General features: G+C 48.1%; 1 protein-coding gene across 1 annotated transcript in view; it reads right to left on the minus strand.

Moving 5' to 3' along the window:
- LOC144117738 (uncharacterized) overlaps nt 1-27,992 on the minus strand; it is a 102,109-nt gene that overhangs the window by 51,740 nt on the left and 22,377 nt on the right. The window contains exon 5 of the mRNA XM_077651250.1: nt 24,062-24,098. Coding sequence (XP_077507376.1) covers nt 24,062-24,098 — 37 coding nt within the window. The remainder of the gene's footprint in view (nt 1-24,061; nt 24,099-27,992) is intronic.

Below are 27,992 nucleotides of genomic sequence, written 5' to 3' on the forward strand. Positions count from 1 at the left end.
CGTGCCGCCTTTTTTTCTCCTTCCACCCGGCTCCGTTTCCCGACCCCTCTGTTTCCGAGGCGGCCTCTCGCGCCTGCACGGACCCCGGTCTTTTCCTTTCGTTGCTAGAGTCCCGTGAGCTCGAAAACGTATATATATATATATATATATATATATATATATATATATATATATATATATATATATATATATATATATATATATATATATATATATATATATATATATATATATATATATATATATATATATATATATATATATATATATATATAGTCCGCTGAGAGCGTGTGTCTGTGTGGAAAGGGGGATCGTGAAGTGGAGAGACCTGCCGCCGTTTCGGGCAGCGCAGTGTTTCTAATTTCTTGTCCTTTTACGACACGGCGCTTTCTTCGCGCCGCTCCGCGCGGTGAAAAACCGGGCGGCTGAAACGAAATATATATGTATTATTTCTTTGGCGTAATCAGGCCCCGCCAGGCGCGCGCTCCGCGCGATTCACCTACCGCCTACGCTGCGGCCGCAGCCGTTTGGGGGCGGTCGCCGGCCGTAAGTCTCGTCGCAGGAGGGAAGAAATATATTTGAGAGAAAGAGAGAGAGCGCGCGGGCCAAAAACTTTCAACTCTCTCTCTCAGCGGACCCTAAGACGTGCGCCCCGGCTTTGAATTATTCCTCCAGGAGTTAAGGCGCACGACCCACTACCGGAGACAGTTTGCTTCGCTCAAGGAGCCGCTGAAAGGGGCTTTCGAAACAAGCTCCGAATGTATGCTACGCAAGCACGGGAATACCACTCGTGCTGAGGCAAGTATTTCGTGTGAGAAAGCACAGGTAGAGCGGATGCCGGGCTCCTTCTAGGCGCGCAGGACATAGCGCACGTGCGGCTATAGGGTGTCGGCTTGATGGCCGTTTGAGTCGGGCGGCATCTTAACGACGCGCAGTAAAAGTGAATTGTCTTTATGTCGCAACACGCCGCGGTGTGGTCAGGTGGGACATTAATCGTTGGAATGGCGGGTGATTGCACGGGGGCGTGAGAGAGCGGGAGATGTGTCGTAATAGGAAAAGTGAATGTTCACTAACTGGCCTCCCTAAATCAGAGACGAATAAATCTATAGTGATGTCGAAAGGAAGCTACCTCAGTTTTTAGGAATTGGCCGTCTATTTGGTGACACTAGGGAGGTGTAAAGGTGATAGAAGTTGTCATCTTGCTTAATTTTCTTTCGACGCCAGCACACGGTATATATGCCGTATACACTCCACTAAGGGCCGCGCTCGTTTACGGGCACACTTATGAGCCGATAATACGAAGAAAAAAATTATTTGCAAAAAGCAGCTGCGGCAAGTATTTCGTGTGAGAAAGCACAGGTAGAGTGGATGCCGGACTCCTCCTAGGCGCGCAGGACATAGCGCACGTGCGGCTATAGGGTGTTTCTTAAATGTGTGCTTAAATTTCCTTGCCTAACATGTTTCCCTGGGCGCTGCCAGATGGCGGCACCTTCCTTCTGCTATCATTATCATCACCCCCCAGCACGCGCTGCCATGCAGATGTTTAAAGCCTGAAAGTAGGTGGCAACGGCGAACCACGAAGTGTCGCCGTTGGAATATACTTTGAACGGAGCACAACATTTACACAAGTTGTAAACGCTTTTCACTCTTCAATAACTCATGGCAATGGGAAATTTTCAAAGCGGTAAAAATACTACATCCTTTAAGAGATACAGAGAGATAGAAAACGCACTGATTTAAATGCATTCATAAAGCGCATATTCCAATTAAACATTCGAACACAAAAGAGAAAATTGCACGGCGTTTACAAGGCATTGCAAATGATTGTACAATATTTGAGACAATACGGTGAGAAAAAAAATGTTATGTCATAGATAACTGACCAGGCCATGCATAAGATGCAAGCTTGAGTAAAACTGAGAAGCAAAGGGCACAATTTTTCAATTTTTTTTTTTGCGGCTGTTGTTCACTCAGTCACTCCTCACAGTCCAACCTAGCTCAATGATTGGAAACATGAGAAGGTCGTTGCAGTCCATAAATCAGGTGACAAGAACGCGCCTTTGAATTACCGTCATATTTCTTTAACCAGCGTACACTGCAAAAGCATGGCGCATGCCACCTATGCCCATATCATGGCATTTCTTGGTTTTAACAACTTTTTTTTTTCATCCCGTGCAGCATGGATTTCGTAGGGGCTAGACCAAACTGGCCACTTTATTGCACGATCCTCACATGAACATTGATGCTAATCACCAGACCGACGTCATATTTTTAGATCTTGTTAAACCCTTCAATAAGGTACCCTATAAATCCTTACTGATAAAACTTTCCCGATTAAATTTGCATCCCAACATTTTGATATGGATTGAAGAGTTCCTAATTAACCGCTCCCAGTATGTTTCTGTTAGCAAGAACTCTACCCCCCCCCCCTCCAGTAACTTCAGGCGTTCCTCAGGGATCTGTACTCGGACCGCTATTTTTTCTAATAGGCATTATTGACTGCCTTTCAAGTGTAATCTCTTACATGCGCATGTTTGCTGACGAGTGTGTTATCTATCGTGCCATTACTCTCCCTACTGATCAATCATCACTTCAAAGCGATCTTAATGCTGTCCAGAACTTGTATAATTAACGGCTAGTGGAGCTTAACTTAAATAAATGTATTCTCTTATACTTCCACCTTCGTCGTAATCTCAATATCTTTTCCAACGCAATCGCGTACGTCCCGATACGTGCCGGTACGTGCCGATAGAACCAGTTCAATCATAAGTATTTAGGAGTAACACTTTGTAGTTACCTTTCCCGGGGTTTGCATGTCACTAACACGATATCATCACCCAATAGAACACTAGAATTCTTAAAGCATAATCTGCACCACGCTCCTAAGAATGTTAAATTATTAGTCCATAAGTAATTCGTCAGGTCAAAACTAGAATTTGTATCAACAATTTGGAATCCTCATCGAGTTTAGCTTATTCCCTCGAATCCATTCAAAATCGCGCTGCCCGATTCACTTATGCATTGCTTTCTTATCACGTCAACATTTCTGCCTTAAAAGCAACTTCCAGTTTATCGCCCTTATCGCTCTGTCATCGCATTTCCAGCCTATCAGAATTCCATGAAATCTTTAACAGTCCCATGCGCGCCACACCTTATATTTTTCCCCAGCACACATATCACCCCGCACCAGTCATTAGCTACATGGTGTCTGTCCGCTCCCATGCACTGTCACTTTTTCCAATTATTTTTTTTTTCCTTGTGCATCTGCAGACTGGAACGGCCTTCCAGGCGACATTGTTGTCATCACCTACTTATCTGAGTTCGTTGAAAGCATAAAAAAATATTTACTTTTATAGCAATGTTAACCCATTACTTCCCACCTCTTATATAATACCCCTTCCCTGGGGCTTTTAAGGTAATAAAGTCAATGAAATGAAATAAATATGTGACAGCTTTGTGCCCAGGAAATAAAGCATTTTTTATGGCAAAGACAGCAGTTGGCTTATTTTTTTTGCTAAAAACCAGCATGAAACACTGTCCTAAATTTTTTCTATATAATCTCAGGGTTTATATTTAAAATATAGCTATTTCACAGTTCAATGCCTTTGTGCCATAGTTTTTACGTACATTTTCTATTTTAGAGATCCTGTGTCGAAGGTTATGGTCATGTTCTTTAAAAAGAACACTTGAAAGAGCACAGCCGTATTAGATTTCTGTCGGTGTTATTCGTTTAATGCTAATTTTTATTCACGGCATTTGTGATTGTTAATAATAGCTGGCGTTTTATAAAAAAGTGAGAGAATATGTGGCACTGAACGGGTTTTTTGTTAGTGGAGTCGCTCTTTTTTTTAGTATAAGCAAGTTTTATATTTTTCCTTTTGTTGTGGTACCTTACACTAGAATAGAGCTCTGCAGACGAAAAAGCACAACAGTATTATTAACCACACACGTAACAAATTATTTAGTTTGAAAATGATTCCAATTGACCGTGAAATACCAGTTCATATTTTTCAATTTTTTACGATTATTTTCGATATTCCTGAAAAATAGCTCAGAAAAACTTGTGCGAGGTCACTCGATCAAGTTGTTCGCCGCGAAATTGCGCATGTTTCTCTGTGTGAAAAGTAAAGTACTTTGGTTTCCTTGTGTTTAATATAATTTATTAATAGCACGCTATTGACAATTTGTTTCTCTAGTATGTTCTATTGGCCTCTCGAGCATTTCTGTGTCCGTTTCTGAAAAAAAAAATGTGTTATCATCCTCGTACGCTATTAATCAGGTGTAGGTGCAATGTCTTGATATCATTAATATAAAGTAAAAACAATAATGCCCTATATCCGACCCTTGTAAAACGCCGCATTTCACGCGATATCGTATTCAGCTCGTTCCGTCGAAAAGCCGTCGGCGTAGTTGTAGTCGGCACCGCGTGTCGGAAATAATCGGGGGCTGCGTAAAAAATCCTATCATCGTAATTTGTGGTTCTAGGGATTGATGATTGACTGGTGTGTGACAGGCGATTACAAGTTAATGAAATTGTTCTCATTGAACAATTTAAAAAAATTGGAAAAGGGGGTTCAAAGGTGTCAAAATGCTGAAATGAAAAACCAATGCTCGAATATGCTAATTAAGATAGTTTAAAGTGTGTAATTGATCTATTAATTAATCAAAACAATAAAAATGAAAATGCGTTCAAAAGTGTTAAACGGCTCAGAATAGAAAGCCAATGTTTTCTGATGCTAAGCATCGGTGTGTCTCTTCGTCCTAATAAAAGAATTTTGTTAAAAAAATTCTAAACAGTCGCATCAGGATCAGATGACGCAACAAACGGCGTACGCTATCGCGTGAACCCACAAGAGCAGCATAGGAGTCCTTCAAAGTTTTTATTTCTCCTAAATATGACTTTACGCGGTTAACCTCTACGCATAGAAGTCGATTGTTCTAGTAAGTTTTTGTTAAACTAAATACGATTCCTCTGATTCCAAATAAGCATTTTTCTTGCAATAGAGTTTGATATTTGATTGAAGCAAATGTTTTTTTGAAGTCTAGAAAAAAATCCTATTTACATTTGTGTTCAAATTTTCTTATTATTTTATCTTTATTTCATCTTAATATTTGTAATACTTTTTCTGAGACTTTTCTTTCTGAAAGCGATATTGTTGTTCAGCAATTATACCTTGTCGTTTGCAAAACTTAGGAGGCGGACTATTATTTGGCAAGACAAATATTTATCTGTAAAGGCCAATTCACATCACGAACGAAATCGGGAATTCTGTCCGCGGGCGGATCGTCACGTGATCTGACGTCCGTGGCCCCGCGGACGTCCGTGGCCCCTGGACGGCAGCAGCCCGCATGCATGCCGGTAGAAGGTGCTGGTCGGCGAGAGCAAACTCTCGAAACCGCGGCTCTCGTAGCCCTCGTCACCCTCCCGCGCTCTCTCTCTCCCTATCCAAATAACTAGAGGGAACACTTAAGTTGCGCCTTAAGGGCATTACGTGATATCGTTAATGGGTTAATGCCCACATATGTGGAATCGGTCACTCTATACTTTACATTCATTGATCGCTGAGTGCCCTCGTACCACTTCCGGCACAGTGGTGCAGCGCTTAAGCGATCCGCCGTTGTCCTGCGAGGGCAGATATCTATAGCCGGTACCCTGTCGAACAATTCTACCGCCTACTTCTACTGCGCACTCCGTAATGATATCGTTCATTGCTTGAACATTAAGGTCGTCGTCCTCAGTTAAAGCCGAATATCTGTTCTGCAATGACATCCTGAATTCCTCTACTTTCCCTCTTACCGCTAACTCATTAATGGGCTTCCGCTTCACTAGTTCCTTCCGTTGCCTCTTCAAGTCTAGGCTAATTCGAAACCTTACCTTCCTGTGGTCGCTGCAACGCACCTTTACGAGGACCTCCACATCCTACACACTGCCAGGGTGAGCGCATATTATGAAGTGTATTTCATTTTTAATCTCACCATTTGGATTATTTTACGTCCATTTCCTGTTTTCTCGTTTGCGGAAAAGGTATTCCTGATCCGTAAATTATTTCTTTCTGCGAACTGGACTAATAACTCCCCCCTGCGATTCCTAGAGCCTACGCCTTAGTCGCCTACTGCCTGGTCTCCAGCCTGCTTCTTCCCTACCCTGGCTTTGAAGTCGCCCATCAGTACGCTGTACTGTGTTTTTATTTTTCTCATAGCTGATTCCATGTCCTCATGGAAGCTTTGTACGATCTGGTCATCATAGCTAGATGTAGGCGCGCAGGCTTGTGCCACCTTCAGTTTGTAACAATTATTAAGTCTAATTACGATAGCTTCCAACCTCTCGTTGATACTATAAAATTCCTCTATGTTGCCAGCTATATCTTGATTGATGAGGAATCCCGCATCTAGTCCTCGTCTGTCCCCTAATCCACGATAGCATAGTACGTGCCGTTTGCCACCGTACACGCTTCATCTGTCCCCCTGACCTGACTCAGCCCCATGACATCCCATTTAATACCTTCTAGTTTCTCGACCAGCACTGCTAGGCTAGCCTCACTGGATAAGGTTCTAGCGTTAAACGTTTCTAGGTTCAGTTTCCGATGGCACCCTGTCCGATGCCAAAGATTCTTAGCGCCCTCCACTTCATCACAGGTCTGACTGCCACCTTGGTCATTTGCTCCCCAGTCGCTGGGGACTGAGGGACGAGGGTTAATTGGTTTGTTCAGTTACTGCTATACTTTTTCTTCGACAGACGGAAACCGCCCACAGTAAGATAGGTTGTTGCTAAGGCCCTTTTTTGGCAGACGTCATGTCGCCACAGTTTGTTACGCTGCAGGAAAGCGTACCTTTAGCATGGAAACACCACACCCTGGCATTTGCACTGCAGGGGAACATTAAGATAACGTTTTTATCCTTTCTGGTGCTCACTGGGCACGGTAAGGAATGAGTTAAGCATAGCGGCACACTCAGGAGACGACACGGCCTCGCCAGCGAAGTTAAAGCATTATTATTCGGTAAGAATCGAGGCGAAGTGATATTAAAGAAATGCTCCTCAGTGTCACACAAAGCTTTGGAGTTTATGTGTCTGAGCTACTACAAATATGCTTCCCAGCGATAACATATGCGAGAACGTTCTTGCAAGCTAGTTGGTGCATAGCGCATAGTAAGGCGAGTGAAATGAACAACGAAAAGAGCCAGACAGTGGCCGGTTATCCCGTTTTTTCACGGGATCTCGCGCAGCTTGAAGAAAGTCAGCCATAAGGCTGGTGTGAAGGTCATCGTTTCTGCACCTGAAAAACTGTCCAGAATCTGCAGGAGGGTGCACGCTGAGACCACGACCATCGCTTGCTCAAAGCGACACCTGCAGCTCTTCGTAGAATGCACACAAGAGCTGATTTATTCCATACCGCTGACGTGCGGTAAACGCTGGCCTGCGCTGGGCTGCGGTAAAAGACGTGGAAAGGATGGCGGGCAGCAGACAGGATACGGTTACACCTAACCTCCACGCTTCATGTTCAGCGTCCAGCAGAAGTTCTGGGATCTGACAGAACGTAGGCAATCAGGTTGACTACACAGCTTCGACGCAAAACTTAAGAGCATCAGATTTCAGGTATGAGAAACCCGTCCCGTTAGTGAAGTTAGCGAATTCAGATTAAATTGGCGACAAACGATAAGCAGAAGCTCCTTGCTACCCGAGTTCTATAAAAATGCTAATAAAGACAATCAGCGAGATCTTGGGAAAAAATTGAGCGTTTGATTGGCAGTGGAATCGTACACCACGCATCCAAGCTTACACGCGCATGTATGAAATGTGCTTTCATATTGGTTCATACGGTAACCCCGCATTACAAAGTCAGATAGCAGGGTGGTCGTTGGCGGTTACTTTGCGCCAAATTTGCTACTTTAGGACCCTGCCGATGAAAATTTCTGGTTGGCTCCCTGGCTGCTGCTTTCTGGATACACTGAACTTCTATTTTGGCGCATTTAATCACACCATTTATGCCAGTGGGGCTTTATTGTGTGCATCGAAGCACCCCATACCTAGGGAGCCTACATGCGCGTGCGGCGCGACTCCATAGAGGAGATGGCATTGGTGACATCTTCAGAGAGAAGGTTTCGCTAGATGAAGGAGGCGTGAGAGCGCTGCTTCCAGCTCTCGAGATAAATGGCGATGCAACAACTCCTCCAGCGGCTTCCAGATGCCTCGCCTGCACTACGGTGGCTGCATTCCACCAGTCTTGATGACATAGAAAACGCGCAGAGCCGTCAACGTATACTTAAGCTGCCGCCGCAATTTTGAAGCGAAAGGTTCACTGCGCTAGGTAATGCCGATTTCGTCGTGCGTTGCCAGTTGACCTTCAAGTGAACCAGAGGTCAAGTCTGGCTGTAGGCTTTACCATATGTGGCCCACCACGTTGTCGAACCAGTTGACTTTTGAATTATGAGCAACCGTTCGTTGCACAGTATTCTGATTGGTGTCATAGCATTTATCTTTGCATGCAGCTTACATGTTTTAGTCAAGTTGGAGGCTAGCTTGCAACAGGGGTTCGAACCAATGACATATGGACCTGTAACTGCATGTTTTCTGAGTCTAGCGACACGGGTTCGGACCGATGACATATGCACCTTCAATTGCGTGCTTTAAGCCGTGGTTGAGGTGTCCACTGAGATGTCGAGATCTGAGAGCTACTGCGTCCTTCCCTTTCCTCAAAAATCTTTCCCCTCCTCAATACACATGCTTTCGCATTCCTCCACGTAAGCGAACTTAAGTGACCTCAGAATTATTATAGATGTTACTTAACCGAGCTGGAATCAGAAATTCGGCAAGTGCAAACTTGCGTGAACTTGATCACAGATCATGTTTGAGTTTACGGCTCGCAGCGGGATAGTACGAAGACACTTGCGGCGAATACCCTTTTCCATAACTGGTACACGGCATACTGAAAATTTTGGCACTTCCAGTTTCTAACTTTGATGCTGACTGCGTGTTCTCCTGTGTGAACATGACAAAAAACTGATGCGTAACAAAATGAAGCTGGACTGCCATATAGCGATTTCATGAATCAAGTTCGGTCTACGGCTGCAACGTCCTGCTGGGTTGTTGGCTAGAATGTGACAAAATTGCTGTCGCAAGATATCTACACGCACTAAGCATTTAATAATTTATTTGTTTATTTGCAACTTGCCTGTGGCTTGAAGACCTAAGAGAACGGCCAAAGTTTTGTGCATTTTATTGAGTTTCTTGCGTTGATTCAAAATGCGATGATTTATTATTATTTAATATTTAATAACTACTGTATTCAGAATACCGCTTCTGTTCTATATGGCTACAAATCTGGCGCTATGATAAATAGTATGGCTACTTTGCTTACTTTTAACTAGAGTTCTGGCTCCTTTAAAAAAGTGCCCAAAGGCAAACCTGGCAGATGGTCACGAACATGGTTCCGTGTCGCCGTACGGACTCTACAGCCTTCCACTTTCACAGTTTTTCTGATTTTTAGACGATTCTTCTTTCTCCCCCCTCTCTTTCTCGCACACGCACATGCACGCACACACTCTCTCTTTCTATCTATTTATCTATCTTCAGCGCTTCCCAGGTCAAACCAACGCACGTACAAACACACGCTTCTTTTTTCTTTTGCATTTCAGTGTATGGGAGGCCCTAGCAAACTTACTGTACCGGCCCCAGCGCCGCCCGGCAAATTTGGTAGTCCATGAGCACGTTGCGAACAAAGCTCCCACTACGGCTCTCGCATATGGGTGTGCCGATTGGCGTTCGCACCACCTATTCTTCTCCAGGAACGGGAAAAGCCCACTGCACCGAAAACCAAGAAAGGCAAGCGCAGCCGGCTTTCGCAGGCAGGCCTATAATTAAAAGGCCATCGGTCTGCATTAGGTGGCCCACTGCCGAAGCAACACCAAAATCGCGACGCGCCTTCGCCGCCAACGGATCCCGGAAACGGCCCGAGCACTGTTCGCCTAATGAGGATGAAACCGAAAATAATTTCTTTCCCGATAGCTTCCGCAGCACGTGCAAGCACGCACGCGCGCCGGAGCGGCCGAGCCAAAGACAAAAGCGCGAGCGCAGCGTACGCAACGTCCCAGCAGCGCCTGCTGCTGCTTCTGTTGCTGTTGTAGCTGCTGCCGCCGCCGCTGTCGCCGCAGAATGCGGCGCGCGATTACAGGAAGCCGAACGCACAAAGGCCGCGCAGTTTGTACGCGTCACCTGGCAACTAAGAAACCCCCTGCTTGAACCAAAAACCCGCGAAACGCGTGCGTCGTACGTCTAAACAATGGGTATTCGATGTCCATGTTTGCTGAGCAAACGCGTCAAGCTTGTAATATGGTGAAAATTTCAATGTTACACAATTCTTAGAGACTAGAAAACGTTAGAACGCGACGTCACGGCGCTATGACTATATACCACACAAAGCTTCCATAATGCACGTTGGAGCAAATAGCGATGACAGGATAAGAGCGCGAACGCGCAGCTTTCCGTCTCTTTTCTAATGATGCGTTAGACATTAGATTACATGAATCATTCGTCTACGACCATTTAATAATTTATAATTCAATTTATTCTTGATGCTGTTTCGGGTTTGGTTGCATCAGCCTATGGCTGTGATGTGTAGTTGGTTTTTAAATCACGTGAGGAACGGAAGAAAACAACAATATAATAGCTTATACGCAGTCTTAACTCACTTAAGCGGTCGTGGGAGGATACCACGGGGTGATCCATGCATACAAATGTCTAACGTATTATTTGAAAGAAGGAAACACGCAAGCAATAATTTGGTGTATATACTCCTTTAATCGCCGTCATGGCGGCCGCTATGCCGTCAGTGCAACCCATTTACAGCTAGCGCTTATTACGCTGAAATAAATCGCCAATCTATGTTTCCACACAAAACAGTGAATGATAACGCAAGAAGTTCTGATAAAGAGAACAGGTAAGCATAGTGAAGTGAAGTGCCAACGACAAGAAGGTGCAAGCAATAGAGCAACTATTTCAGGTCTTTGTGGATGTCTGCCGGTGGACTTCCCAGAGTTTCGAGCACGTTTTCAGTGATTCCTGGTTGTTATAGGGCAATATATGTACTTGGAACATCCCTATCCTGCACCTGTGTCTTGATTTAAAACCTTCATGTCATGGCAGCTGCGGAAGCTGGTTTCAACCAAACAAGCTAGAGGTCTCAATTCACAACGAACGGCTAAATAATGGCTGCCTACAACGCTGTTGAGAATTCAGAACACACCCGCAACTTTTCCATCGCCTTCTTTATACGCTACTGAAGGGAAGTTAATTGGACGCTATCTTGTAGGCCAGTGCCCAGTAAGCCGCCCTGATGGACAGGGGTGTAGTGTGATCCTAGTGAGAAAGAGATAGGAAGAGGAAAGGCCCGAAGGTTAACCAGAAGTGTGTTGCGGTGCGTGGGCTGCTCTGCACTGGGAGAAAAGGAAGAGGGGATGCAAAAGGAAAATAGGAAAGAGAAATATGAAGGGAGGAGCAAGGTCGTGAGGTACGAAAATTCACCTGGCAAAGTCATACTCTTTCGCATAAGCACGGCGCCTCCGGGAATCGAAACAGTGCTTTGTATGCCTTAAAGGGGCTCTGAAAGGGGCTTAAATTAAGTTTCAGTATGCCTGGGATGTTAAAGCACGCCGATTCACGAATATTGTCCATCAAGAATTTTTTTAATGCGCTTTGTAGAAGCTGAGCTATCAGTAGTCAAAATTTTAATTTCAGCGTCTTGACGCCTTTCTCTTTCCTCTCGTCACCTTTTGCACACTGGAAAGTCGGCGCTCCTGCGCCAGCCCCACTTCCGGGGGCGAAGCCTCCTGATCCACCGGAGCTACGCGGCTTACTGGCCGCGGCCATGGTAGCTGCTTGACGTTTGAAAGAATGTAACCAATAACCGTATCTCAACTTGTATGCGCAGGCGCGAGCGACGGAGAAGGGTGCGAGCATGAAAAAGTCGCCGGAAAGGGCTCGCCAACCTTCGCGCGTGATTGTAGGTCCTCTGCTGCGTGTAGAAGTGTATTATTTGGCTCAGGTGCTCATGACAGCACAATGCAGTGATTGAGCGAGTTGATGTGCTCTCCTCGGAAGGTGTTTCAGAGCCCCTTTAAGGGTTGACAGTCGCTATGGCCACAGTCCGAGGATTTTACTTTCCTTCAGAGAGCGGAGGTCGAGGCGATCTAGAGCATAGCACAGCGTTTGACGTTCGGCGAAAAGCACAAGCCATTCACGCAGCAGACGTTCTGTTGTATCTTCACAGCCTCACGTGCCACTAGCCGGGCTGTCGGCCATGAAATTGCGGAATAAACACTGGTTTATGAAAGCAACACTGAGTCATAGACGGCAAAACAATGTTGCGTGACGAAAAATAGTATTCCTCTTTAACTTCTTTTTTGGAACGGTGAGGCTGCAGGAGCAATTTTTCCCTTCTGCTGGAGAGCTGAAAGGACTGGACTGAGCGCGTCTAGAACCTACAGTACAATTCGTGCTGTTGGGGTTTGCAGGCTGGACAGCAGCACATGCATGGTGCTCTAAAGGGCTACAGTACTGCGATATCTTGCAGGTGTTGTCTTGGACCGGCTGAGGACATCGGAAACGCGCTTCATAGTCAGTCGCTACAGTTGTGTATGGTTTCTGCAGGAATGGCCAAGTCACATCTGCAGCAATAGTTCTGGCTTCACCAGTCCATCCTTTACAACGGCAGATGGAGAGGAAGGACAAGCTGCAGAAGCATCTGAAGTATTGTTAACAATGGTAATTGCAACTCCTACTAACTCCAAGTGGCGGACTCCCTGTATGTTGGTCTCTCACCACTTGTTTCAGCACCGCCCGCTCCCTCCCCAGGCGGGGACAGTCGTTTGAGGCAGCATCATGAGGACCACTGCAGTAAGCGCACTTTAGGCACACGATGGAGAAACTGTACACGCCACTCACGCTCCTCCTCTTCACGTCCTTCCGACACTGGAGCGACTTTGGGACGAAAGGCCAAATCGCGAGACGGAAGCGCCTGATTTTCACGCACGCTGGAGTATGCAGTCAGTCCCCCTGAAAAATCAACTTGGTGCACTTTGATCTACCAAGGCACGGGGCTTGTAGTATTGAAGCGCCGTTGGTATACCTGGTTTGACCAAAGGGGACAGGTCGGAGTCGCAGATGGTCATGTGTATGCGTCGCAAATGACGCCGGCCGTAGTGCCGCTGTTCTGAAGGACATCAGGGCAAAACGCCGCTTTCGCTGAGCCTTTTAATGCTGCTCATACTTTCAAGCGTGCTAACGTCCGTGAAATGAATGGCGAACCACTCCCGGAACGCGAACTTCGATGAACAGAGACGTGGCTTGTCTGTTGAGGTGGATGAGGTTGTCGGTGGGAGTCTCTGGCACAAACACTATAGCATATGCCGGAGTACCTCGAGTAGGGATGATCGCAAACGTACTCTACGACGAGGAGTTTTAACCCCTGCGCAGTTTTCTTTTTCCCTTCTTGCCCACGACTCGAGCGAATCTGCCGTCAATTGAGCAATCACCACTTGTGACAGAGTACAGAGAACGATGGCCTGACTGCTTGCGTCGCTCGAGTAGTAGAGGCGTTTCCTCTGGACGGCCGTTGCCGACCCATGGGGTGCCAAGGGAGGCTCAGCAGCCTTCACTTACATCGCCGTCAATAAGGTAGCGGAGGCTCTCTGGTTATACGGCTAACTAAAATAAACTGCTGGCGTTCCAGCAGAGCGTTCCAGAAGATAACAACTTCGCCGTCTTCCCACCAGTGACATCCCTGCAGTGGCCGAAGAAATTAAGGCATGAAGCGACATCTAGGTAATCTTGAAGGACAAAGATAGGTACCGTTGTCCTTCGTTTGCGACACTCTGTCCTCTTTCTCGGGCGTACAGGAAGTGGGCAGTGGCTCCTTCGTAATCATGGCTGTGACGGGCCTACATGAGAGATTTTAACGCAAGAAACTTCGGATAGGCAGACTACCACACCAAAGTGTTTCAGTCCCTTGCCGGCACAGCTCTTCCCTGTGAATGCGTAGGCGCTGTCCCTTGCGCAACTCACGTTCAGGCAAAATGGCCTGTATGGGGAAGGATTTATGAATATTCATGAGCACGCAGCAGTTTCCGCTTTACCGGCCTGCATAGGCCTCTCGGACTAGCATGGGGATACGTTTGTGACGGTGTCTCTCCTCAAGTTCAGTCTCTTTCTCGGTAGACTGTAGGAAAACGGCCGCAAGCTTTACATCAAAAATGGATTACAAACGTAATGTGCAGGAATCGCAGTGTCCGCTTCTGCAATCTAATTTTTTCCATGCCATACAAGAACGTCAGCTGAATGCCTCAAGAAAAAGGGTATCGTCTTTCGTCAAACAATAACAGGCGATAACAGCAATAGGCGATTACTCGAGAAAAAATGCTTTGAAGGTCAGTTTTAATTACACTTCAGCCATTATTTTAAACGCTCTTGAAGCGACTAAAACTGTCTTCTCGCGTACTTTTCTTTTTTTTTGTTACACCCCCGCAGCGAAAGCCAGGTTTAACTTTTTTTTTTGTTAGCGTTAGATAAAAAATTGCGCGTTACTCAAGCAAGCATTTTTCATGCACGGTGGAAAAGCAAGAAAGCAACGCGTAACTCTGCCCTCTGTGGGCTGGTGAGGCCTGCACACTCGTTTGTCCAAACTCTGTCCTAAGCTGCCGTGAATGGCGCGCAGTTTGAAGCACGTGCGATGCGTCTGCGCTAAACGACCGCAGAATCATCGTTAGCGTGTCGACACGCGAAATCTATCCGTCAAAGAAGGGCTCTTTTCTCAGCCTTCTACTGGAGCGGGGCGCAGATCGGAGCGTGATGACTGCGGGCGGGGCGCTAGCGGTTCGCTATAATTACAGCCTTACGCTCGCTCTCCCACGCCGTAAATCAAAACCGAAAGACGGAAAAAACGAAGGTCTGTAAAGAAAAGGAAACTTTCGCAACAATAAGAAAAAAAACGAAAATTTTGCAGTGACTGAAAGTACATGGACTGTCCGCACCTACGGTTCAGTTCGAGAGCATACGCCTCGATCCTCGTCCATTAACAGAGCAAAAGATCCTCGGTCTGTGGCCACAGCAGTCGACTGCCCTCAAGGCATACAAGGCACTCTTTGCCTACTTGAGAGCGACTGGATTGAGTGACAAATTGTGACAGCGTTGTGCGTGTGTGTGTTATGCCTTTTTCCCCTTTTCTCTTCCTCCTTTTAGTCCCCTAAACCCTCTTCCCCAGTGCAGGGTAGCCAACCGGAACCCCTTTCTGGTTAACATCCCTGCCTTTCCCTCCTCCTCTTTATCTATCTATAATACGCACTAAACACGAATGACACGAGATGGGAGGTTTAGCGGCGTTCCTCCGCTTTCAAACCATGCATCACTGGGCGCGAACTCCGCTAAAACGGAGCACATAAAACTATGAACACCAATGTCACTCCGGCTGCAAAATGAAGGTGTGCTAACGAAGTCTTCAACCCTCTCTCAACCGTCTCTATTGGAGTCTTCAGTCTGGCAATCCGAACGGAGTAGAAAAAAAAGACGTACGGCAACTGAGACAGAGCGAGGTCGAAGGGCTGCTGCGGTCACTGGGAACTGTCTCGCGCCACTAAGAACTGTGTACTTTTCTTATATCTGTTTCGCATACACCCTGAAAGAAGCGGCAAGTTTTGGTTTCGGTGGAGATGCAATCAACAGTAGACGGCGCCAAGGATCATGAGTCTGCGAGAGAGCGCCGTGGGTAGGCTGCGTAGGCGGCGTAGGCCTAGCAGCGTCAGAGGGGCCATCTCATGTTTCGTCGCGACTGGAGGACGGCAGCCGAGCAGATTGACTGGAGCCTTTCTTGAAACGGACATTGCGAGCGGCAACTGCGCTTTGCCTCCGCTGTTTTTCGACGGGCGGAGGAGAAAGGAGAGACGCCTGCCTAACCGAGTTCACTGCAGTGGATGTCGTGAACGACAGCTGAGCTTGCTTCTCGCTCTGGTTTGCGAATGGCGACTTGGCGCCGTTGTGAGGGAATCCAGACAAGCGCCGGTTTTGCCGCGCGCCTGACCAGCGGCAGGGAAATTTCAACCTCGACACGGCTGCCGTGAAGGACATGCTTGAAGCCCCGTCTTACATCCGTCTTGCTAAAAGCCATGGTAAATGATTTTGCGTCTCGTCGTACGATACATACGTGAACGGGCTTGTCTAGAGGGCTGTAGCAGTGTGCTGCGGAACAGAGAAAAATATTAGCGCAGTTATACTTTGTTAAGGACGCGTTGCTAGTGTTTTGCTCGTTTTGCATGACTATGAGCCAGCGCTTGAGCGCGTGCATTGTCATTGAATCCCACTACGTACGTTCTAAGTTCGCCTTTCTTCGCTCCACGAAGCACTGCTCCAGCGCACTGTACAGTAACATCCACTGTTAAAGGGAACATTCCGTAGCGTGGTCGCATTGCTCCGCGAAGCGCCCTCTTCGATAACCGGCGAGAATCGGCGACCCCAGGCGCCAGTTAGTGCGGAAGGTGGATTCGGCCTCGCTTCGTCTACTACGGCGCTCTTCTGGCGCTTGGCTTGCCGAGGTGTAAGATTTCAAGATTAAAAAAAAAAACTGAATTCGAAGGGTGTACTTTTCTCGCTGCTACATAACATACGAATATTCCTGCAATCCCAAGGGGCCAAACGAGCTCGGCGTGCTGTCGGCCTTACATAGGCAAGCCGACCAGAAATGCCCGGGCCGACCTTGGTGAAATACCATGTGCCGAGGTTGGGGATTGACATCGGCCTCCCAGCAGGAGGCTATACGCAACCGAGATCGAGTGTTAATTGTTTGGTAAGCGGCCTGATAAATGTGTCAAAGCCAGCCCAAGTAATAACCAATCACTTTGAGACCTCTGCCCAACCATCCGCCAACATTGCCCCGGTAGCCGATAGCAAGCTGCATTAATGCAGCTTCGTTTTGGATCCCTCTCCGTTTTACTATTGTAAACTCGACAGCTCCGCGGAAAATATTAAGCAGTTGTTGCACACCCGCGTCCAATGGCCTGCAGCTGTATCATTGCTTGCCCGACACTGAATGTCAATATCGAGCAAGCCATGAACCAGCTTGAGGCCACTGGAGGCGGATGTGCTGCAACTTCTTAATATTCACCGCGTATATTTGCCACTTGCTTCAGTGCGTAAGCGCTGAAAAAAAGAAAAAAAGAAAAGAAGAACCACGCAGTGCGAACGTCCGTACGTAACCATAAAATGTTTTACTGCATGAAGAATACATCACTATTGTGCACTGCTTTTATTTTTGCAGGTAATAAACACCATAATGGTAATACTATTGTCACGTAGTGGTGACGGCAGTCGAAGCAGCGATGAAGACGGACGAAAGGGTCTTGTAAAAGAACTGTTTATTGGGCTGACTTGCACCCAAAATGGACTGAATCACTCGGCGGCGGCGAAGCGACAAGCGTGCTCGGCGGTCGTCGAACAGAATGCCCGCCGCTGTCGGCCGTGCTCAATTTAAAGCTGATAGCGAACATTCGAGATAAAGGGCGCAAAGTTACTAGAACATTCCGGAACAACGTAGAATCAGCTTTGCCTGGCTGCGATCAATCGAGATAAATCTAGTCGCGTCTTGCGTCGCAAACAAAGCGATAAAGTGGTGTCGCGGCAGATTTGAAAAACGAACAAACACTGCAAATATTCGCGGCATTACTCCCCTCTCAAAGAAGCATCGACCCGATGCATTAAAACAAATAATGCGACTAGTAAGGGAAAAAACGGATCTTGCGAAAATAGAGCATGGAAACGCAGCGGCCTTTAGCGCGCATAATACGGCTTCAGACGGACTACATGGACAACTTCTGGTCGTACGCGGCGTCGCTGGGATGCAGTCATTGCGTCAGGGATGACTTCATAATCCAGTTCACCCAGCCGACGAAGAACCTTGTACGGGCCGAAATAGCGGCGCAAAAGCTTTTCACTCAATCCACGGCGGCGAATGGGCGTCCACACCCAGACTTGGTCTCCTGGCTTGTATTCCGCGTTGCGTCTTCGTAGGTTGTAGCGTCTGGCGTCGGACCGCTGCTGATCTTTGATCCGTAATCGGGCAAGCCTTCGAGCTTCTTCTGCGCGTTGAAGGTAGGCGGCAACGTCGACGTTCTCTTCTTCTGTAACGTTGGGCAGCATGGCGTCTAGCGTGGTCGTGGCATCCCTGCCATGGACGAGCCTAAAAGGCGTCATCTGGGTGGTCTCCTGCACTGCGGTGTTGTAGGCGAAGACGACGTAAGGCAGGATGAGATCCCAGGTTTTGTGTTCGGCATCGACATACATAGCGAGCATATCGGCGATGGTTTTGTTCAGGCGCTCGGTCAGTCCGTTGGTCTGCGGATGGTATGCAGTTGTCCTCCGGTGGCTGGTTTGGCTGTAGCGCAGGATGGCTTGCGTGAGTTCCGCCGTAAATGCTGTTCCTCTGTCCGTGATGAGCACATCGGGGGCACCGTGTCGAAGAAGAATGCACTCCACAAAAAATTTGGCCACTTCTGCTGCTGTTCCGTTCGGTAGGGCTTTCGCCTCGGCGTAGCGGGTCAGGTAGTCGGTCGCTATGATGATCCACTTATTTCCAGATGTTGACGTTGGAAAAGGGCCAAGCAAGTCCATGCCAATCTGCTGAAAGGGCCTTGAGGGAGGTTCAATGGGGTTCAGAAATCCTGCTGGTCGTGTGGGAGGAGTCTTTCGTCGCTGACAATCTCGGCATGTTTTCACATAGTGTGCGACATCGGCAGACAGTCGGGGCCAGTAATACTTGTCTTGAATGCGGCGGAGGGTGCGAGTAAACCCGAGATGTCCAGCTGTCGGCTCGTCGTGTGAAGCCTGTAGAACTTCTTCGCGGAGACAAGTAGGTACAACAAGGAGGTAGGCTGTTTTGTTCGCTGTAAAGTTCTTCTTCACAAGGACCTCATTCTGCAAACAGAAGGAAGACAGTCCTCGCTTGAATGAAGCAGGGGGTGAAGAAACCTTGCCTTCTAGGTACTCGATGAGGCCTTTTAGTTTGGGGTCCGAGCGTTGCTGCTGAGCAAAAGAGCTTGCGCTGATGGGTCCCAGGAAGGCGTCCTCATCGTCGTCCAGCGGCGGTGCATCTACAGGGGCTCGTGAGAGGCAATCGGCGTCAGTGTGCTTGCGTCCGGACTTGTAAACGACGGTGACGTCAAACTCCTGGAGACGCAGACTCCATCGAGCGAGTCGGCCAGAGGGATCCTTCAAATTGGCAAGCCAGCAGAGCGCGTGGTGGTCGCTGACCACCTTGAACGGCCGTCCGTAGAGGTAGGGGCGGAATTTCGACGTAGCCCAGATGATAGCAAGGCACTCCTTCTCAGTGGTCGAATAGTTAGCCTCGGCCTTGGAAAGGGAACGGCTAGCGTATGCGATGACCTTCTCCAGCCCGTCACTTTTTTGAACGAGAACGGCGCCTAGTCCCACGCTGCTTGCGTCGGTATGAACTTCTGTATCGGCGTTTTCATCAAAATGCGCAAGGATCGGTGGGGACTGTAAACGACGCTGAAGTTCCTTGAAGGCTTCTGCTTGCGGCGCTTCCCATTTAAACGGCACGTCTGCCTTCGTCAGTTGGGTCAGGGGCTCGGCGATGCGCGAAACGTTTTTCACAAATCGTCGGTAGTATGCGCATAGTCCGAGAAATCTGCGCACTGCTTTCTTATCGGCCGGCGGTTGAAACTGTTCAATAGCAGCTGTTTTCTGCGGGTCTGGGCGTACTCCTTCCTTGCTAACGATGTGGCCTAGAAACAGCAGCTCTTCGTAGGCAAAGTGGCATTTCTCTGCTTTCAAGGTTAGGCCAGACGACTTGATTGCGTCTAGTACTGTTCGAAGTCTTTTGAGGTGCTCTTCAAAGTTCGAGGCGAAGACAACGACGTCATCTAAATATACCAGACAAATTTGCCACTTCAGGCCTGCCAGCACTGTATCCATTACTCGCTGAAACGTCGCTGGTGCGAAACAGAGACCAAATGGCATCACCTTGAACTCAAACAGCCCATCCGGAGTTATGAATGCTGTCTTCTCGCGATCTCTTTCGTCGACCTCAATTTGCCAGTAGCCGCTCTTGAGGTCCATCGATGAGAAATATTTGGCGTTGCAGAGGCGGTCCAGTGTGTCGTCGATGCGGGGGAGAGGGTAGACGTCCTTCTTTGTTATGTTGTTCAAGCGGCGGTAATCCACGCAGAATCGAAGTGCGCCGTCTTTCTTTCTCACTAGAACAACCGGTGCCGCCCATGGGCTGTTTGAAGGCTGGATGACGTCGTCGCGAAGCATTTCTTCGACTTGGTCCCGGATGGCTTGTCGTTCTCGCGGAGACACACGATAGGGGCTTTGACGGAGAGGTCGGACGTGTTGATCCGTTATAATGCGATGCTTGGCAATTGGCGTCTGTCGCACCTTCGGCGATGTCGAAAAGCACTCACTGTAGTTTTGAAGCAGATTGCGGATCTGGTCTTGTCTGCTCCGGTGCAGGGCTGGGTTGATGTCGAAAGTGGGCGAGTTCTCTTGGTAAGGCGGATCTTCTGCGGAGGGGTCGGAGAGGGCGAAGGAGTCTCGTACGTAAGATATTTCGTCGTAGAAAGCAATCGTCGTTCCTCTGTTAATATGCCGGTATTCTTCGCTGAAGTTAGTCAGCAGTACATCGGCCTGGCCATTGCGGAAATGTGCGATGCCTCTTGCGATGCTGATTCCTCGGTCTAGTAGCAACTGAATGTTCCCCTCGATGATGGCTTCAGTGTTTATGGCTTTCGTGGCGCCTACGGTCACGATAACGCTTGAACGGGGTGGGACGCTCACTTCTTCCTCCAGGACACTTAGGGCAACGTGATTTTCCCGAGTTTTCATCGAAGCGATGGCTTCGTCCGTCGAAAGCGTGATCAGCTTGGATCGCAGGTCGATGATCGCCTGATGCTCATTAAGGAAATCCATACCCAAGATCACTTCGCGGGAGCATTGCGGTAGCACAACGAAGGTCGCAGGATAGGTATGTCCTTTGACAGTCACTCGCGCTGTGCATCGTCCTGATGGCGTAATGAGGTGGCCCCCAGCGGTGCGAATTTGTGGGCCGTCCCAAGCCGTTGTGACTTTTCTGAGCTGCGCAGCGAATGTTCCATTCAGCACCGAGTAATCGGCTCCTGTGTCGACTAGAGCGGTAACTTTCCGGACGTCGATAGTCACTTCTAGGTCGGAGGTCCTGGCTCTTGCATTGCATGTCGCTCTCGGCGTCGGGTCACGGCTTCGTCGCGTATGCGAGTCACGGGTTGGGCGTGTGGTCGAAGCTCCTCTGGGTGGCGGCGTCGATTTCAAGGTAGCTTGCGTCGTGGTCGAGGTTCTCATTGTGTGCGGCGTCGGTGCAGCGAGTGTCGGTTCTTCATGCGGCGTCGCGGGTGCAGCGTCTTCATGGGGCGTGGTCGGTGGAGGATCTTCGGCGTTTAGCTCGTGAGCAACCTCACCTCCAGAGGTTGCTGCCTTTAGTTTCCCCTACGGGGGCTGGGCGACCTTCCTCGTACCGCGGCTGCGTAGCTGCGGCGTGGCGACGCAAAGCGCTAGGTTGACGGCGATGGTGAGCGCGAAAAGCGGTTCGGCGTGTACTCTTCTCGACGCAGGTACTCGCCGATTTCGTGCGGACGTTGTCCGAAGCGTGGTCGTGGGGCGTTAACGGCAAATCCTCGAAGACCGATACGTCGGTACGGGCAGTGACGAAGAATATGGCCGGCCTCACCGCAATGGAAGCACAACGGCCGGTTGTCGGAAGTCCTCCAGGCGTCGCATTTCCTGGGGCTTGAGCGTCGGTCATAGGCTGGGCGGGCGGGGGCTGGGAGGCGGCGTTGTGGAACGATTGGCTCATCTCGGGGAGGACGTGGGGGTTGTCGCTGGGGCTGAGCAGTACTTACTGCAGCGGCGTAGGTCATGGCCTGGGGTTCTGTGGCCGTCGGGGTGCCAAGTGCCTGTTGCACTTCTTCCCGTACCACATCCATCAGAGTCGCTGCTTGTGGCTGTGGGGAAGATGGCAGTAATCGGCGTAGCTCCTCTCGGACGATTTCGCGGACAACTTCCCGCAAGCTGTCGCTGGTGGTGGCCGGCGTGTCCGAACGGATTGCACAGGCAGAGGAAGGGCGATTGTACTGCCGAGCTCGGTCGTCGAGGGTCTTCTCAATCGTGCTGGCTTCTTGCATAAACTCCTCGACTGTTTTTGGCGGCTGGCGGACGAGGCTTGCAAAGAGTTGTTCTTTTACGCCGCGCATTAAAAACTGAACTTTCTTTTCCTCGGTCATCCCGGGATCGGCGCGGCAAAATAGGCGCTTCATCTCCTCGACGTAACTGCGGACGGGCTCATTCGGAAGCTGGATCCTGGACTCGAGGAGTCGTTCGGCTCTTTCTTTCCTCACGACACTGGTGAATACCTTCAATAGTTCTCTCTTGAATAGCTCCCATGTCGTAAGGGACGACTCGTAGTTTTCGTACCACGTGCGTGCGGAGCCATCCAATGAGAAAAAAACGTGTTCAATCTTTGCCGCATCATCCCACTTGTTGAATGACGCCACGCGCTCAAATTGGTCCAACCATTCTTCAGGGTCTTCGCCTAGGGATCCATTGAAAGTTGGCGGCACCCGCGGCTGCTGCAGTATGATCGGTGTCGACATCTTCGGCGAGATTGCGGTGCTCGTAGCCGCGTCTTTTCGTTGTCTTGTGCGGTCCGGCAGTTTCCCGAACTCAGGCTCCTCTCCCTGGAGACGTCGGCTGGCTCGCTGAGCTGCTGGCTCGTCCTCGGGTGCGAAGCGCTCAGGGCTGGCTTCACGACTTGAAGGGGGCGTCCGGAACATGGAAGGCTACCCCGCACCTCCACCAGATGTCACGTAGTGGTGACGGCAGTCGAAGCAGCGATGAAGACGGACGAAAGGGTCTTGTAAAAACTGTTTATTGGGCTGACTTGCACCCAAAATGGACTGAATCACTCGGCGGCGGCGAAGCGACAAGCGTGCTCGGCGGTCGTCGAACAGAATGCCCGCCGCTGTCGGCCGTGCTCAATTTAAAGCTGATAGCGAACATTCGAGATAAAGGGCGCAAAGTTACTAGAACATTCCGGAACAACGTAGAATCAGCTTTGCCTGGCTGCGATCAATCGAGATAAATCTAGTCGCGTCTTGCGTCGCAAACAAAGCGATCAAGTGGTGTCGCGGCAGATGTGAAAAACGAACAAACACTGCAAATATTCGCGGCACTATTTCACTCCATCTCTTCACTTACTCTGCAAAGTTTCAAGTGCGATTTTGCCCACCGCGCAATAAGAATTCAACTTTTCCTGTACATGAACATCGAAAACCAGGCAGAACAAGGTGAAGGAGCAGGCAGACGCGAACACGCCAACCTAGTTTATGTCTTGTCGGCAGCAGAATAGTAGGAACAATTGTGTATACAGAGAAACCCAGTAAAACCACCAAAAGACTGCTGCAGAGATACTTCACACATTGCACACTATTGTAGCAAGGTGGGAATGCTCTTCTGCCAATCGAAAACAATGGGGAAAGCTGACACAGGACAGGACTGCCCATATTTTTTAATCTCCAACGCTTCTGAAAATTTTTCGAGTCAGCAGCTCTGTGCTCATTCTGAGTGCAGGTCAAGGTGACCATTAATCCTTTTATTTTCCTGTATCACTGATCTTTTAATCTATATTTGATGTCCGCCCTTTTCCCAACACCTGACGTGCCACAGGATAACAAAAAAGCATAGATCTCCACAAATTTTAAAAACCTGTGACGGTGCTTCTTGCCAGAGAGACTGCGTGATGGCAGCCCTCACTAGACTACACATTCTCAGGCAAGCCCTTGTGGAGTGTAAAATTGTGATCTAACTATGGCCCATTAGCCACTTTCTTTTTCAAAAACAGCGAAGTAGCGCCAACGTACGGAATTACTTCCATGTTTTCTTCATGTGTTTGTTCCTGAAGGTCTGTCCTTGTTGGTGCACAGAGATTCCTGAGCAGCTTTCCCGCTGTGAAAGAAAGCAGCAGTACGCACATACCGAGCCTCTGGAGGAATCTGGCCATTGGAGTCGTCTCCTGTGAGTGGAAGATAAAAAAGTAAGATGTACGGTAAATGGAGTTTAATGCCCCGAAGCTGCATGAGGGCTTTGCGTCATGGTGCACGGGAGGGCTTCGGATTAGACTGGACAAACTGTGGTGCTGCATGTCTTCTATGTGCGATGCAACAGTGGACGGCTTCAGGTTAGCTAAGACTACTTGTGGTATTTAACGTGCAAAATGACTTGCACAGTACATGAGTGCTTTTGTATTTTACGGCCATCAGAACGGGGCTGCACCAGACAGAATTTGATGTCGCTACCTTGGTTTCGGTGGCCAAAGGCATCGAGCTGCTGCAGCAGGTAAACGGGGAAATGTGCGAGAGGCAAAGGGGGATGCAGCATATTCCTCCCTTCTCGAAACGGCTTGCTAACATATGCAGGGTAGCGAATGTTAGGTACCTCGATATAGACAACTGGTAAACAACATCACTGTTGATTTGTTAATGTCCTGAAAGGGCTCTCATGTTGTTCCTTTAATCTGTTGCGTGGCTCATTTGTGCAAATTAACAGGTGTTTATTACAGACTAAAAAGAGCACTTGTGCCACATTCATTGCATGTAGGCCTTCATATCTCGAAGTGCGGTTGTAAAACCAGTTAAAGAAAAGAATTATGTACAGGTGAGCAACAAACCTTAGAAATTTTTTTTTCTTGGGGGGGGGGGGGGGACGAATTAGAGAAAGAAAATGTGGATATACTCATAATCGAGAATTTTCATCACTTCTCTGTTGACATCTCTGTTGACATCTCTGTTGACAAAGGAACTGTCCCACCTAGTCAAAACAATATGAAATATATGAACGTACAAAATCATTTCGCTTTTCATGATATCAGTGGCATTCTTTCTGCAGACTTAGTTAGCAATCACTTATTCCTTGCAGAAGAAAAGATGAACATTGAGTTGACAGTGCGCAAAAGAGGCTGTCTGCTCCTTCACTTAATTTTGGCCCCAGTGATGAATGTGCCAAAATATCAAGCACACTAATAAAACACCACACTGACAAAAAATTAACAGTCATTTCACACTGAAAATGCTCATTGTCACAGTGAAACTTAAAAGCGATAGCACAAAGAAGACATCAATTCTCATATTTTCAAGCAGTTCTGAAACTACACGTACAACACAGGTTATTCACAAGAAATGATCCTTTTTCTGTTAGAAACAAAAGGAATTTCTGACCACACTTAGGTTAACTCTGTCATAATATAACTCTGCCCCCTACAAAACTGTTCTGAATACCCAAGTAGCTTGTCTACCAAAAATATTTACTTAACATGAATTAAAGGAATCAGCTTCTAGAAATTATATTCGGCTGATTTGTGATCAGGTAGAAGTAGTAATCCTGGCAGCACTTATTAAAAAAAATGTATTTTTAAAGAAAATATGAGAAAAAAATTATAGGTATAGGGCCAGACCTTTTTTGGGGGAAATATCAGGCAGAGAGGATGCTACCACAATATAGGAACATTCATTGTTAAACAGCGCGGGAAGATGGGACATGCGAAACAATGACACACAACACAGGTGCTGAATCAACTGATTTTTCCTCAGAGAAACTGTCATTATAAGCTTTCCTTTCCAGAAAAAAAAAAACACACCACCAAACGTAATAGCAAAAAAAAAAACAATGCTGCTCATCATACAAGAAGGTGAAAAAAAGCATCGTGTGGCGCATCCAGACATCAAGTTAGAATGTTAGTTGATGGTAGTCAGGAAGGTGATTGTTAGAAATTTAGTTAGAAAGTTAGATGGAAGTTAACTCTTTCACGCGCAGTTTCACCACGGCGATGTAGTGTTTTCTGACTGTCGCGTTTGATGAGTACTATCATTTTTCCTTGTTTTTTTTATTCGTGTACGTTTGTTGTTTGCTGTGTTTTCTCTCGAAAGGATACTTTATGAGGACACCCTCCGACTAAAATTAGTTGCGAGGCAGCGGTGTTGCGTCTCTCATTCACATGTCCTACCTTTTCGCGCTGTTTAACATTAAATCATTACAAACTCGCTAAACTCGCAGCCTCAAGTAGCATGGGAAGATTGTCCAAATCAAAATATCACAACTAAAGTCATCCAACGTACAAAATAATGACTTTTCTGTCACTTTTCTCAATGAGCACAGCCTAATGAGCAAATAAATATTTGAACTCAATAGAATAACTGCAAAAATCGTTTCTATCTATATGAAAGCAGCATGAATATTGTGTCAAACCTTAGCTGGTGGAGCGACACTAGACTAAGCAGTCAGGATAGCCATGTGAAAGTAAAGCAAGGCTAAAGTTCCTGTAACAAAATTTTGCCACACAGAAGCTAATAAAGTGGACTAAATTTACTTGAAGGCATCACTTTCAGCCCAGAACAGAAGTGCATTTAAGTTGTCAATCATGAAGCAAATGGCGAGGATCACTACCAATGGAAAGTTTATAAATGCAATATTGAGAGGCAGGTTACTTTCAAAGTAAGATAACACAAAGCCAACAGCAAACAGTTCCACACAAACAGGCAGCTCTGAAAAAGAGTGCACTAAAATACAACACTAAATTTAACAGGAATCCGTCACTGTTGCGCTTCTTGTCCAATGTCTAAAGTTGACTTTCAAAGCCAAATGGCCTCTACGTAGAAACCTCATCCTTACCATCTGTGTCTGCACAAGAAGTTGCGTCTTTCATCTTGCATCATCTCGTTTTGCGCCATGGTTCACCTAAGCAACTGCTAAGAAATGGGGCCGTGTCTTCCTCTCCGGCACCGTCGAAGCACTCCTTCGCGAATGTCGCGTTGTTCACCGCTCTACTACGGCCTACCACGCTCACAGAAATGGCATGACTGAACGTTCCAACCGCACATTGAGCGACATGCTGGCCATGTGCGTTGCCTCTAAACCGCTCAAATTGGGACCGCATTCTCCCGTTTGTAACATACGCTTATAACACTGCCACACAGAGCACAACTGGCTTCTCTCCATTCTTCCTTTTTTATGGCCGCGAGCCCAGCTGCACCGCGGATGCCGTGCTTCCGTATCGCCCGGATGTGTCCGAGTCCCTGAACCTTTCTCAAGCAGCCACATATGCTGAAGAATGCCGCCAGCTTGCCCGCTCTCTTATAACGCAGGACCAGAATCGTCGGAAGCACCTTCGTGCTCCAACCAGTCCGCTTCCGTCATATACACCGGACTCAATCGTATGGCTTTTGGTTCCGTCAACCTGTCCCGGCCTCTCCACCAAGAAACTCTTTTCCAAGTCATCTACCAGACCTCTCCAGTGAACTACCTTATTGAACCGCTTTCGCCGCCCCCCGATTCGCGCCATCGCAGCCGTGAAACAATGCACATCTACCGCTTCAAGCCATGCTGCGATCCGTCTGTAGTGCGTGTTCCCTAAGTCGTCAGGATGCTGTTGTGATCGGAGGCCCCGACAGCGGGAACAGACGAGCCCGGCAGGCGCCATCGAACTATGTTTGACCAAAGGTGCTGTCGTCCTGAGAAGAGGATTAGGAACGGCTCCTGGCGACGGTGAGCTGTGACGACAGGCCTCTCATCCCTTCGTCCGGAGTATGGAATGCGGTATTTCTCCCGAACTGCGCCCTCACGTGGACCGGCAGAAAGACCCGAACAAAGGCGCCGGACCCGCCTCGCTCGCTTGCACTTGCGCGGCCAGACAAAGCGGGGGCGGACACGGCTGATTCATCTCACCCTCTGGAATGCCCGGGGCCGTCAGGACGCATCTTTCCACGGATGGAATCACCGCCTACAAAGCCAACGACCTTATGCACCTGGTCAACCGGTCGGAAACCGCATTCCAGGACCTCAAGGCGCCAGGGTTCCTTATCGCCTGTGCACGTGTTTGTGGGGGCGGAGCGGTCACGGGGTTAGAGAAGAGACT

Source organism: Amblyomma americanum, chromosome 1 (assembly GCF_052857255.1).
Source record: "Amblyomma americanum isolate KBUSLIRL-KWMA chromosome 1, ASM5285725v1, whole genome shotgun sequence".
Taxonomy (NCBI): Eukaryota; Metazoa; Arthropoda; class Arachnida; order Ixodida; family Ixodidae; genus Amblyomma; species Amblyomma americanum.